Source organism: Trichechus manatus, unplaced genomic scaffold (assembly GCF_000243295.1).
Source record: "Trichechus manatus latirostris isolate Lorelei unplaced genomic scaffold, TriManLat1.0 scaffold00147, whole genome shotgun sequence".
NCBI classification, from domain to species: Eukaryota; Metazoa; Chordata; class Mammalia; order Sirenia; family Trichechidae; genus Trichechus; species Trichechus manatus.
In genome coordinates, this window is record NW_004444083.1 from 2,361,342 (window position 1) to 2,376,402 (window position 15,061).

Below are 15,061 nucleotides of genomic sequence, written 5' to 3' on the forward strand. Positions count from 1 at the left end.
AGGGAAGAGGCCCCAGATAAGTAAAGCATTACTCAAGAAGAAGAACAAAGTGGGAGGCCTCACACTACCTGATTTTAGAACCTATTATACCACCACGGTAGTCAAAACATCCTGGTACTGGTACAACAACAGCTACACAGACCAAAGGAACAGAATTGAGACTCCAGACATAAATTCATCCACCTATGAGCAGCTGATATTTGACGAAGGCCAAAAGTCCATTAATTGGGGAAAAGACAGTCTCTTTAACAAATGGTGCTGGCATAACTGGCTATCCATCTGCAAAAAAATGAAACAAGACCCATACCTCACACTAGGCATAAAACCTAACTCAAAATGGATCAAAGACCTAAATATCAAATTGAAAACGATAAAGATCATGGAAGAAAAAATAGGGACAATGCTAGGAGCCCTAATACATGGCATAAACAGAATACGAACCATAAGTAACAATGCACAAGCACCAGAAGAGAGACTAGATAACTGAGAGCTCCTAAAAATCAAACAATTATACTCATCAAAAGACTTCACCAAAAGAGTCAAAAGACAACCTACAGACTTGGAAAAAATTTTTGGCTATGACAAATCTGATCAGTGTCTAATCTCTAAAATCTATAAGATACTGCAAAACCTCAACAACAGAAAGACAAATAACCAATTAAAAAACGGGCAAAGAATATGAAGAGGCACTTCGCCAAAGAAGACACTCAGGCGTTAACAGACACATGAAGAAATGTTCGTGATCATTAGCCATTAGAGAAATGCAAATCAGAACTACAATGAGATATTATCTCACCCCAACAAGGCTAGCATTAATCCAAAAAAAAGAACACAAAATAATAAATGCTGAATAAGTTGTAGAGACACTGGAACACTCATACACTGTGATGGGAATGTAAAACAGTACAACCACTTTGGAAATTGATTTGGCACTTCCTTAAAAAGCTAGAAATAGAAGTACCATATGATCCAGCAATTCCGCTCGTTGGAATATATCCTAGAGAAATAAGAGCCATCACATGAATAGATATATGCACACCCATGTTCACTGCAGCACTGTTCACGTTAGCAAAAAGATGGAAACAACCTAGGTGCCCATCAACAGACAAAATGGATAAACAAATTATGGCATATTCGCACAGTGGAATACTACACAACGATGAAGAACAACAATGAATCCATGAAACATAACATGGAGGAATTTGGAGAGCATTAATGCCGAGTGAATTTAGTCAGTCACAGAAGAACAAATACCATATAAGACCACTATTATAAGAACTCAAGAAAAGGTTTAAACACAGAAGAAAACATTCTTTGATGGTTACGAAGGTGGGGAGGGAGGGTGAGGGTTATTCACTCACTAGATAGTAGACAAGAATTATCTTAGGTGAAGGGAAGGACAGCACACACTACAGGGGAAGTCAGCACAACTGGACTAAACCAAAGCTAAGAAATTTCCTGAATACAATCAAACACTTCGAGGGACAGAGTATCAGGGGTGGGAGTCTGGAGACCATGCTTTCAGGGGACATCTAGGTCAACTGGCATAACAAACCTTATTAAGAAAATATTCTGCATCCTACTTTGGTTGGTGGCATCTGGGGTCTTAAAAGCTAGCAAGCGGCCATCTAAGATGCATCAATTGGTCCCAACCACCTGGAGTAAAGGAGCATGAAGAACACCAAAGACACAGGATAAGTCTTGGTACAAGAGACAGAGGGGGCCACACAGACCAGAGACTTCATCAGCTTGAGACCAGAAGAACTAGATGGTGCCCGGCTACCACCAATGACCACCGTGACAGGGAACACAAAAGAGAGTCCCTGATGGAGCAGCAGAAAGATGGGGTGCAGAATTCAAATTCTAGTAAACAGACCAGACTTAATGGTCTGACTGAAACTGGAGGAATCCCAGAAGGCATGGCCCCCAGACTCTCTGTCAACCCAGAGCTAAAACAATTCTCTAGGCCAACTCTTCAAAGATTGAACTGGACTGTGGAACATAGAATGATACTCATGAAGAGTGTGCTTCTTAGCTCAAGTAGATACATGAGACTAAATGGGCAGCTCCTGTCCAGAGGTGAGATGGGAAGGCAGAGAGGGTCAGGAGCTGGTTGAATGGACATGGGAAATCAGGGGTGGAAAGGAGGAGTGTGCTGTCACAGTACAGGGGGAGCAATTAGGGTCATGTAACAATGTATGTATACATTTTTGTATGAGAGACTAACGTGAATTGTAAACTTTCACTTAAACTGCAACAATAAAAAAATAAGAAAGAAAAAATAAAATTGACTACCCAATTTAACACATTGGGTAGTGCCCATTATTGAAAAAATCGCTAGGTTTTTAAGAGCATGTTGGTATTTTCCATGTGCAGTCAGTTTACTGATCTTCCTTCTCAGGGGCTGTGGCTGCCTTTGCTGTTGGTTATGTGAAAGTCAACTGGAATCTGCTGGGAGAGCTGGCACTGGGGGTCTTCTCAGGTGTCAATGCGGGTGCCTTGCTCCTTATGCATTACACTACCAACATCTGGGTGTGCTACGCTGGCTATTTGATATTCAAGTCAGGCTATATGCTTCTTATAACCATAGCAGTGTGAGTATCGCCATTTCTTTCAACCCCTAAAACGAAACCAACTCAACAGTCTTCTCTTTTTTTGTATTATTCCTACGGTTTCTCTGAGAACAAACTTTAAGAGATTTTAACCAACTGCAATATTAAATGTGCAACTAATCTCTCTTCTTCATTAATTTGTTCTCTGAAGATTGCTAATATTAATCATCAAGGGGACAAAAAAAAAAAAAAACCCTGTAAGTTATAAACTGAAAGCTGTAATACATTGCCATTTTAAGCGATTTGCCATAACAAGATGTGATATAACTTCAAACGACTAGGTTTAGATTTCATCCCTAACTTCACTTGTTTGCTTGGTAATCCTAGACACACACTTTAAGAAACAAATGATTCTCAAGAAAGTTACAAAAAGTTGGATGCTGAAAAAAATTGATGGAAAGGTTACAGGAAACTCTAAATCCTGTGTATCTTTTTAAAAAACAATTAAAAACACAGAGCTGTATGAGCACTCAGGGAATAATAGATCATGACGCAAAGGAAGGAGATGGAACTTGTTGGCGAGTTTATATTTTTATTGAGATGTCTCAGTTTCTTTTTGTCATGTGAGGATTTTGTTAAGGGAGGATTACATTTTTTCTTGCATCATTTTAAATATATTCAGAATCCATAGCTTTTACCTGCATTCCAAGGAAGAACTCTAAATAATGCACCTTGGTAGCCTTCTGCTAAATATTTAGTCATAAGATTTCAAAACTATGTAATTGTTTAAAATTAGTTACAAGAGTCACTCAATGGTTCAATCAGTCATGGTCTGGATTTTCCAAAGAATAAGTCACCTACCAAACATTGAAACTATCAATTCAGACAATTGGTAATAGAATGAATAACTCTCAAAAAATTCCTCAGATTGGGTGGTGTCTGTATTTGCATAAAAACTCACTGCTAAACAGTATCTAAAATCAGATAGTATTCAATATTCACAAGTTATGAGAAATTAGAGCAGTTACGTTTGATTTCTGGAAGCATTAAATTGGTTATTTCAGGAATTTTGCAATGTTATCCATAAAGATTCAGCCTTTAACTGGACTTTTTAACTCCCCTTTCTTTGCTCTGCCTGTTTGTCTGTACTAGAGGAGATTAAGAAAAAAAAGGCTATTAAAACACTGCTTTCTCTGCAGTCAGAGCCCTGGTGGCACAGTGGTTAAGAGCTATGGCTGCTAACCAAAAGGTCAGTGATTTCAAATCCACCAGCTGCTCCTTGGAAACTCTATGGGGGCAGTTCTACCCTGGTCCTATAGGGTTGCTGTGAGTCAGAATCGACTCAACGGCAACAAGTTTGGTTTCTCTTCAATTTCTGTCTTGAAAGAAAAGAAAAATCGTGTTCATGTTAAAATATGTTTCATGATGATTGTATATGTTTAATGATAGATTTCAGATTGCAGTTAATCTGAGTGTGGAACGCTATGCCCTGGTGTTTGGAATCGACACCTTCATTGCTTTGGTGATCCAGACCATTATGACTGTGATCGTAGTAGATCCAAGAGGGCTCAACTTGCCAATCAGCATTCAGGTAAGCTGCACTACTTCTGTTTTCCTACTGATATAGTTGATGGGAGTGTAGAATAAACTACATAACCTCTTCAAAGATTTTTCAACCTTACAACTGCCAACACTTAAATTTCTTGAAGAATTTCTTGGCTAGGCAAATTTAAAATAAGCAATTCCTTAATTATCATAGGATACACTCCCTGAGTGGTACAAACAGTTTGCAGTCAACTACTGACCTAAAGGTTGGTGGTTCAAACCCACACAGTGGCACCACGGAAGAAAGGCCTGGCAATCTGCTTTCATAAGATAACAGCCAAGAAAACCCTATGGAGCAGTTCTACTCTGTAACACGTGGGGTGGCCATGAGTCGGAATTGACTCAATGGCAGTGAGTTTGGTTAAATTATAATAGTACAACACACCAGGTAGGCGTTGGACAATAATCACAAGGAGGTCAGTATTTCCCTTTGCTCCTAAAGCCTCATCAGGTTCTGTTCTCACCATTACATCCCCCATATGTGTCTTCTTCCTGTCACCCTCCAGTTCTGAGGTTTACTGAGATTTCCACTAGGGAGGAGTGCATACCCACTCCCACTCCTTGCTCCACTGAGCAACTTTAAAATTAGCTCCGTTTCACGTTTTACATGCAGATCTAAAAAAAGAGGGATAAGGCAGGTAAGAAGTAACCTCATTGGTCAAAAATTCCTTCTTGGAGACATTGCATGTAGCATTGCACCATCCTTCAGATATAGCCACAAACAGATAAGTGAGATTTACGTGTTTTTTCACTATTGCTAATAGGTAGGATTTGAACCCAAGCAACCTGGCTCTAGAGCCCAACCCTTACCCACTGCACTGCTTACACTTTTACACCTGGGTCTTCTAAATATGGGAGAGGAAAGTTTTGCACAAATCTAAATGACCCGTATTAGGATCCTGGGTCTCAGGTACCCCTGCTCCAAGCAGACAGCATCATTACATATTATCAATGACATAGGTGGTCATATTTTCTTAAACATTTTATTTATTTTTGGTGGCAATATACACAACCAAACACAAGTCATTCACTACTTCTACATGAGCAGTTCAATGACACCAGTTACATACGTCACACTGTGTCACCATTCTATCCCTACCCATATTGTCTCCTCACCATTAATTTAGGCCCTGTGCCCCTTCACGTTCTCATCTGTGCTTTAGATTAACTGCTGTCAATTTAAACTCATGTAGATAAATTCCTTACAGGAGCACAATGCTCAAGGCAAAACATCTTTATTAATTGGGCTTAACTGTTTAGTTTCACAATGGCTTCATGGGATAGTTTTGGTTCAAGGTTTAATGATTATGATGGTCATATTTTACTTGTGACTGATTATTCTGTTTCTCTCCAGTTTTTAGTGTATGGGAGTTATTTTGCAGCAATTGCTGGAATATTCCTAATGAGAAGCGTATACATTATGTACTCAGCCAAACGAGGAAAGCAAGTGCAGAGCTCTGCTACAAGTCAGAATCCAGACGATCCACACCCAGAGGAACAAACCATCAGAGTGACAATCGGAACAAAGCTCTAGCCTTATCGCATCAACCTCTGTGGCCTGGTAGCATGGGCTCTGCTCGCCCCAAAGTCCCTGAGTGATAGATAGTGGGCTCTGTTTTGTCAAATTGACATGGTGTGCAATTCTGGACTCCAGTGAAGCTTTTCAAAACCACAACAGAACTTCAGCTTTAGACCAGATAACTATGTGCCCAGCTGGACAGGGCCCATCATCCCAATTAAAACAACGCACATGGGGGACCCCAATAAATTGTAGAGACTGAAAAGTTCTGGTTTTGATCACTTGCAAGGATATGAGAAAACTCCAGCTGTCCAGGAGTAGATGTTCCCCATTTGTGAGAAGAAATACTAACAGACTGGCCTTCTCGCTTGGGATAGACACTTGTCTGATCTTACGAAAACTGGCTGCACAGAGGACATTTCTTGTCACATGAACTCTTTTCCTTCCACTTCCGTTAAGTATATTTCCATATAATTTACAGTTCTCTGAGAGAATGACAAAGTTTGGTCCCATTTCTAAGGATTCATCTTCACCCCTAATAGTATAGCACTACTCACACACCAGTATTTGATAATTTCTTCATGATTATTTTTCTTTGTGTGCTCTGTTGAGCTCTGTTGTTGAGAAAGTCTACCTCAGGAGTAACTCCAGACACTCCTACATGTCTAAAGAACGACATTCACATCATTGCCCTGGGAGAGGCAAATGACCCTTCTCCGTACCAAGACCACAGATAAGGTGTTCTGATGCTTTGTCAACATGATATCTATCTAAAATTGAAAAACTTAAGAATTTCCAGGGGTTCCTAGAAGTATTTTTTTTAAATAAGAAAACACTGGTGGAAAATATTTTTTTAAAAAACCTAATTTTTAATGTCAGAGATTGTGCTAAAGAATGTGTGCAAAAATATTAGAGAGTCTTTCTGATCTGTTGAATTGTGCTGAAAGTTTTCTGAGCATATCTATCCTTCAGCAGAGGATGCATCAAGCAGCCTGCCACTGGGAATGAAGAACACTGATTCCTGAGATTTGTGATTCAAATATACTTTTATCCAAATCCTAAATTTTGATCACTGGACCAAAAATAAATTCATGAAATTCACTGGCTTCCCCATTGCACAGTAGAGGGGTTAAGAGCACAGACTTGGAGCTGGAGGTTGGAGAGACCAGGCTTAGATCCTGCCTGTGTAATTTGAAATCCAGGCAGGTTACCAAAAGAAGGCTGAGTTCTTCACTTATTAAATGGAAACAAGGCTCACTTAATAAGGTTGTTTTGAGAATTAAATTATATTAATGTGTAACATTAATTGAATTAAGGTCTAGAACATAAAAATGCCCAATGAATGATAGATCATATAGATATGCTCTATCTAACAAGCAATATCTAGATAGGGAAGATAAGAGAGGAAAGCATTGATTCACAATGAGTACAATGCGTGACCTAAACGCATCCCACATGTCTTGGAAAAGAAACCTGAATAGTATAAAGGTGTCACGTCTTGCAAAATTCATTTCCCAAATTATTGCTCTCTACATTACCATGAAAATTCCACCATTTGTTTAAACTTGGACAAGATAATCCTAAGGTATATTTAGAAGAATAAAGAAATTAAAAAAAAATAAAATAAAACAAACAAATAAATGTTTAAACATTTTACACACATAAACATATGGGAATGTTTAAAACATACACTTAAATGTTTAAAACATATTCACAAAAAATGTTTAAGCAGATGGAAATGCCTACCTTGTTCTTGGATAGGAAGCAAAGAAACATAAAGATGCCAGGTCCCCCTAAATAAATTTACAAACTTCGGTCCCGGAAAAAATACCAACATACTAGTTTTCAGACCAGCAAGGATGATACTAAATTTCACCTGGAAAATTAAAAGAACTAATAAAATGCTTTTGTAAAGTGGGAAAATATGTTTAAATTATTTGCAGAGATTAAATTCCTACTCTAAACTCTTAATTATGGCAACATAGGTAGAAGCATAAACAGACCAATGAAACAGAGTAGAAAGCTTTGAATTAGTCCCTGATTCATATTAAATTTTAGACTGATAAATATGTTGTCGTTAGGTGCTGTGGACTCGGTTCCAACTTATAATGACCCTGTGTACAACAGAACAAAACACTGCCCTGTCCTGCGTCGTCCTCACAATCATTGTTACGCTTGAAGCCATTGTTGCAGCCACTTTGTCAATCCATCCTGTTGAGGATCTTCCTCTTTTTTGCTGACCCTTTACTTCACCAAGCATGATGTCCTTTTCCAGGGAATAGTCCCTTCTGATAACATGTCCAAGGTACATGAGATGAAGTCTCACCATCTTCGCCTCTAAGGAGCATTCTGGCTGTACTTCTTCCAAGACAGATTTGTTCGTTCTTTTGGCAGTCCATGGTATATTCAATATTCTTCGCCAACACCATAATCCAAAGGCATCGATTCTTTGGTCTTCTTTATTCATTGTCCAGCTTTCACCTGTGTATGATTCAACTGATAACAATAGCATCTCATATAAGTGACAGAAAAAGATGGACTATTTAACAAATTAGGTTGGAACACCCCTCCCCGCCCAGGGAAAAAAATAAATTGGACCCAAATGTGCTAGAATAAATTCTAATTGTATCCATATGCAGATGTAAAAATAAAACTGTAGAAGTACTAGAAGAAAATATGAAAGAATTATTTTATAACTTCTTAAAGTAACATAAAATCCAGAAGTCATAAAAAAGCCATAACATTGACAGCATAAAAATAAACTTCTTCAAGGAAAAAAATAAATAAATAAGCAAAAGACAAATGATAATTTAGAGGAAATAGTGCAACTCATATCAAAGAAAAAGAGCTACTTTCCCTAATTTATAAATAACCAATATAAATTGATAAGAAAAAGATCAATGACTAAATAAGAAAATGGACAAAGGAAATGAACAGGGAATTCAGAGAACTGGAAATACAAATGGTTCAAGCATATAAAAGATGATTTAATTCATTGATAAGAGAAATGTAAATTAAACTACACTGAGATATCATTTTTCACCTATCAGATTGGAAAATAATCCAAAAGTGTGACAATATACTTGACAATATACTGTTAGCTGGAATGTGGGTCAAAAGGCAGTCTCAAAGATTGCTGGTGGGAATGTAAACTAGTATCATTGTTACAAAGGAAAATTTGGCACTTTCAAAAGTACATATGTATAGACTTTACCTTTCCACCTATCAATTTCTCTGCTAGAAATATGTACTACAGATATACATACTTGCATGAATGGGAACTGACATATATAAAAGATTTTTCATCACAATATTGTTTTCAAGAAAAAAGGATTGGAAACACTTTAAATTTCACCAAAAGGATACAGGAAACATGTATTATGGTACATTCATATATTCATCTGTAATAATAGTCATCAATTTTTTAAAAATGAGGAAGATCTCTACATAGTGATACAGACAGAGCCCTAAAATAGATTATTAAGTGGAAAAAAGTCAAGCACCAACATAATAATGAATGTAGTAGCTCCTCATTTCTGTAAAAGTAAGGAGACAATAAATATATGTATTGGCTTATATATGCATGCAATTTTCCTGGAATGAAATGGGACTAATGAAAAATGGAAGGGACTGATGGGAAATGGAAGAGAAACTTTGCCTTTTCATAGCTTTTGATGTTTGCACCATATGAATTGTTGTTAGCTGCCTTTGAGTCAAGTCTGACTCATGACGACCCCATGGCTCTGTAGAGTTTCAAGGCTGTGATTTTTCAGAAGCAGATCACCAGGCCTGTCTTCTGAGGCACCTTTGAGTGGGTTGGAACCGCCAATCTTTCAGCTAGTAGTCGAGTGCTTAACTGTTTACACCACCCAGGGACCTTATTGTATGAACTGCCCCTAAAATTAAAATACTAATTTAATTACCTCTGGGGAAAGAAATAAGCAATGAAGAATGAGGGGCTGGAGGGTTTTTTTTAATATGGAACTATTCTGATGCATTTATATTCTTTGTCATGTACATGAATAACCAAGTGTATATTTATGATTAAAAGAAACAACAGAAAACATAAGTAGACCTGACAGTAAAAAATTCTGAATTAAAAGAAAAGTATCTTATTAAAGAAAAGGATTATTTTTATTATTATTTTAATAAACCCTTGCTTAAATGCCAGCCACTGTCAAAGAAATCAGTTGATTACCAACCACAACTGCAGTTCCTCAGTCAGCAGAGAGGCTCAGAGACATTAAGAAATTAAGTCCAAGGTCAAACATGTAGGAAATAGTGAAGTTGCAATTTGAATTCAAGTGTGTCTGATCACAAAAATTGTAGTCTTTCCACTCTATCACACTTCTCTTTTCATTAAGCAGCAGTGGAGAGCAATATATTAATTCATGAAAAGTAATGACCTCTAGAGGGCCCTATTAAACAGCAGCATTTCAATGTATTGAAAAGCTTAGGAAGATGGGGTGTTGTGGGTTTTAAAGGTATGTTTTGGATTAACTCGGTTAACAAGAAAACATTTTGATCTAAAGAATCATTATGTTTTGAAAAGAATTTGTCATGTAACTACACTTATTGGGTACCCTAAAAGTCAGTGATTTTCCTTTTGAAGAATTCAAAGCCTAACAGTAAGGTGAATAGGGCCAGGAGCCCTGGTAGTACAGTGGTTAAGCGCTAGCCTGCTAAACAAAAGGTTATTAGTTTGAACCCACCAGCGAATCTGGGGGAGAAAGATGTGGCAGTCTGCTTCTATAAAGATTAAAGCCTTGGAAGCTCTACAGGGTAGTTCTACTCTGTCCTGTATGGTTGCTATGAGTCGGAATTGACTTGACGGCAGTGGATTTGGGTTTCTGGTTTTAAACAAACACATCCATTCAGTAAGAGATGCTCTCGATCAGAATACAAGATTCAGTAGGCACACAAAAGGAGGACTGTCTTAGTCATCTAGTGCTGCTATAACAGAAATACCACAAGTGGATGGCTTTAACAAAGAGAATTTTTTTTTTTTTTCTCACAGTCTAGTAGGCTAGAAGTCCAAATTCAAGGTGTCAGCTCCAGGGGAAGGCTTTCTCTCTCTGTCAGCTCTGGAGGAAGGTCCTTGTCATCAATCTTCCCCTGGACTAGGAGCTTCTCCACACCAGAACCCCAGGTCCAAAGGACATGCTCTGCTCCGGGTGCAGCTTTCTTGGTGGTATGAGGTCCCCTTGTCTCTCTGCTCGCTTCTCTCTTTTATATCTCAAAAGAGATTGGCTCAAGATACAATCCAGTCTTGTAGATTGAGTCCTGCCTCACTGACACAACTGCCACTTATCTCACCTCATTAACATCACAGAGGCAGGATTTACAACACATAGGAAAATCACATCAGATGACAAAATGGTGGACAATCACAATACTGGGAATCGTGGCCTAGCCAAATTGATACACATATTTTTGGGGGACACAATTCAATCCATGACAAGGACCGATCAACTCAATCAGCCCAGGTCAAGGAATGCATCACAAGAAGAAATTACAGATTGCTGAGCTGAGTCCTGGCTTTGAGCTTTTCGAAAACAGAAAATTTAAGATTTTCAGCGTACTTGTCTTAAGGCCCCTGGGTGGCACAAATGTTTTGCACATGACTACTAACTGAAAAGCTGGCAGTTCAGACTCACCTAGGGGTACCACAAAGAGAGGTTCTGTTAAGATTACCCCCAAGAAAACCCTATGGAATGGTTCTACACAAACATATGGGGTCACCATGAGTCAGAATCGACTTGACGGCAATGGGTTTTGTCTCCCCTTAGATGCAGTGGATTAGATATAATGGAATAATTTACTAATCTGATTTATCCTCTGGACATTAGCCCACCCCTTTTAGTGTTTGAATTATAAATGCTGATGATGTTAGGTGCCGTCAAGTCGGTTCCAACTAGTAGCCACCCTATGCACAACAGACCAAAACACTGCTAGGTCTTGAGCCATCCTCACAATCGTTGTTATGCTTGAGCCCATTGTTGCAGACACTGTGTCAATTCATCTTCCTCTTTTTCGCTGACCCTCTACCTTACCTCCAGACAACATGTCCAAAGTATGTGAGATGAAGTCTTGCCATCCTTGCTTCCAAGGATCACTCTGACTGTACTTCTTCCAAAACAGACTTGTTCATTCTCCTGGCAGTCCATGGTATATTCAATATTCTTCACCAACACCATAATTCAAAAGCATCAATTCTTCTTTGGTCTTCCTTATTCATTGTCCAGCTTTCGCATCCATATGAAGCAATTGAAAATACCATGGTCTGGGTCAGGTGCACCTTAGTCCTCAAAGGCACATCTTTGCTTTTTAACACTTTAGAGAGATCTTCTGTAGTAGATTTGCCCAGTGCAGTACGTCATTTGATTTCTTGACTACTGCTTCCATGGGCATTCATTATGGATCCAAGTAAAATGAAATCCTTGACAACTTCAATATTTTCTCCATTTATCATGATGTTGCTTATTGGTTCAGTTGTGAGGATTTTTGTTTTCTTTATGTTAAAGTGTTATCCATACTGAAGGCTGTAGTCTTTGATCTTCATCAGTAAGTGCTTCAAGTCCTCTTCACTTTCAGCAAGCAAAGTTGTGTCATTTGCATAATGCAGATTGTTAATGAGTCTTCCTCCAATCCTGATGCCCCATTCTTCTTCATATAGTCCAGCTTCTTGGATTATTTGCTCAGCACGCAGACTGAATAAGTATGGTGAAAGGATATAACCCTGACACACACCTTTCTTGACTTTAAACCACTCACTATCACCTTGTTTTGTTCAAAAGACTGTCTCTTGATCTATGTACAGGTTCCACATGAGCACAATTAAGAGTTCTGGAATTCCCATTCTTCCCAATGTCATCCATAATTTGTTATGATCCACACAGTAGAATGCCTTTGCATAGTCAATAAAGCACAGGTAAACAGCTTTCTGGTATTCTCTGCTTTCAGCCAGGATCCATCTGACATCAGCTATGATACCCCTCATTCCACATCCTCTTCTGAATCCAGTATTTACAACAGAGACCAGCTTACAGAAGGCTCTCATTTCTATGTTCTCGCCATGAAGAAAGTCAATAGCTTTGTACCTGATGAACTGACAAGGACCCAAATAGAAAAGCTCATACTACAATGTCTGGTACTTTCTGACATTAAAAAAATAACCAAGCTCAGAATATATGTATAAATATATTATCAGAGCTAAACCACAATTTTTAGTTAGATGTAACGATTTTAAATCAGCAGGATTTTACTAGGGGCCCTGCTGGTCATTTCCAGCAGGAGATGGGTGAAAAATACAATTATATTTGAAAAACATCATCAAAATGGAATTGACCATTAATGCCTTATCCAAATGCTTCATTCCATACTCAGCTAAGTGCATAAAGCAAAGCCACAAATCCTGTTCTCTTAGCCTGGCACTAGTCAACATCAGGGCTCCTCCTGGCTTCTTCCACTCCCAGACAAGAGGGCATTTACTTAAAGATTTACTGCTTTCTTTAATATGAGCACAACTGATTTTAAAAACCCAGAAAAGTAATTTCTGTAAATGGACTGCAAAGATTGTGACTTCATTGCCACTATCATTGTTGCTTCAAGACTGCTGAGCTTTCCTCAGAAATCACATTCATGCAGACCTTGTCTGAAACCATGAAATCGCTGATGAGTTATATAGAACCCTGGTGGCATAGTGGTTAAGAGTTCGGCCACTAATCAAAAGGTCTGCAGTTCAAATCCACCAGGTGATCCTTGGAAACCCTTTGGGGCAGTTCTACTCTGTCCTATAGAGTCACTATGAGTCAGAATCGACCCGATAGCGATGGGTTTGGTTCAGTTTAGTATGAAATGACATGCATACCTGTTGCCATAGAGTCAATTTTGACTCATGGTCACCCTATGCGCTTCAAAGTACAACTTCAAGCCACAGAGTTTTCTTCAGTGTAATCTTAACAGAAGCAGATTGCCAGCCCTTTCTTTTGTGGGGCCACTAGGTAGATTCAAATCACCAACCTTTAGGTTAGTAGTTGAGCACAAACTAAACTACCCAGGGACCTTGTACTATGATAATTAAGGATTCAAACCACCAACTCTGCTGATAGTAAACCATTTGCACCACCCGGGCATACTAAGTGGAAATCTGTTATTTGACCCTATCCAAAAGGTCAGCAGTTCAAATCCACCCGCCACTCCTTGGAAACCATATGGGGCAGTTCTACTCTGTTCTATAAGTTCACTGTGAGTCAGAATCGACTCGACGGCAATGGGTTTGGTTTTGGTTATTTTTAGGAAGCCCGAAGAAGAATTGACACCTTTGAATTATGATGTTGGTGGAGAATATTGAGTATACCATAAACTGCCAGAAGAACAAACAGGTCTGTCTTGGAAGTACAGCCAGAATGATCCTTCGAAGCGAGGATGGCAAGACATGTTATCAGGAGGGGCCAGTCCCTGAAGGACATCATGCCTAGTAAAGTAGAAGGTCAGCAAAAAACAGGAAGACCCTCAATGAGATGGATTGACACAGTGGCTGCAAGGATGGGCTCAAACATAGCAATGATTGTGAGGATGGTGCAAGACCAGGCCATATTTCGTTTTGTTGTACATAGGGTGGCTATGAGTTGGAACCGACTCTATGGCACCTAACAGCAACAGCTTTTTAGAAAGGAGCTCTGGTGGGGCAGTTAAGCACTTGGCTGCTAACCAAAAGGTTTGTGGTTCCAACCCACCAGTCTCTCTGTGGAAGAAAAGACTTGGTGATCTGTTCCTGTAAAATTATACCCTAGGAAACACTATGGGGCAGTTCTCCTGTAGGTTCTTTATGAGTCAGAATTGACACGAAGACAACAACAGCTTTTTAAAACATCAGTTCAGTCCAATATTGTTTAGAGAGGATAAAATTTAGTTCAACAATAAATAAACTGGAAGTACAAATAATATTAGATTAGTGGGTGGCTGATATGTGTGTTTGGCTTGTTAGTATTTTTTGCATTAAAATGTCTCACTTCTGTGAAACAGAACACTAAAAACCTTAAAAGTATATAATGTGTCCTTTTCAAAAGGCAGTTAAAATAATTTAATACTGGCTTATTCTTACATAGTTTTAAAATATAGACTATAAAAGGCTTTGAATAAATTGCATGATCGTGATGCACACTGGCCACTCTTGGCTTTGATGATTGCTAATAGGATCTGAAAAACTAGTACAGTTGTTTCCAGTAATTTAACAACTCTAACAATGAAAATTTTACCAACAGTAATTTTTGGAATATTTTAAACATGAATTCACCTACCAAGTGCTGACAGTAGCTAATTTAAAAAATGAATGATAAAAGGAATAAATAAATCAAGTTGATCAATGCTTGCATTCACTGTT

The 15,061-nt window shown here is 38.5% G+C and overlaps 1 protein-coding gene across 1 annotated transcript in view; it reads left to right on the forward strand.

Moving 5' to 3' along the window:
• The window catches only part of SLC19A3 (solute carrier family 19 member 3), a 30,450-nt gene extending 24,516 nt beyond the window's left edge, over nt 1-5,934 (forward strand). Inside the window, exons 4-6 of the mRNA XM_004385820.2 lie at nt 2,402-2,594; nt 4,002-4,143; nt 5,512-5,934. Coding sequence (XP_004385877.1) covers nt 2,402-2,594; nt 4,002-4,143; nt 5,512-5,691 — 515 coding nt within the window. The 3' untranslated portion in view covers nt 5,692-5,934. The remainder of the gene's footprint in view (nt 1-2,401; nt 2,595-4,001; nt 4,144-5,511) is intronic.
• Nucleotides 5,935-15,061: the final 9,127 nt, after the last annotated feature.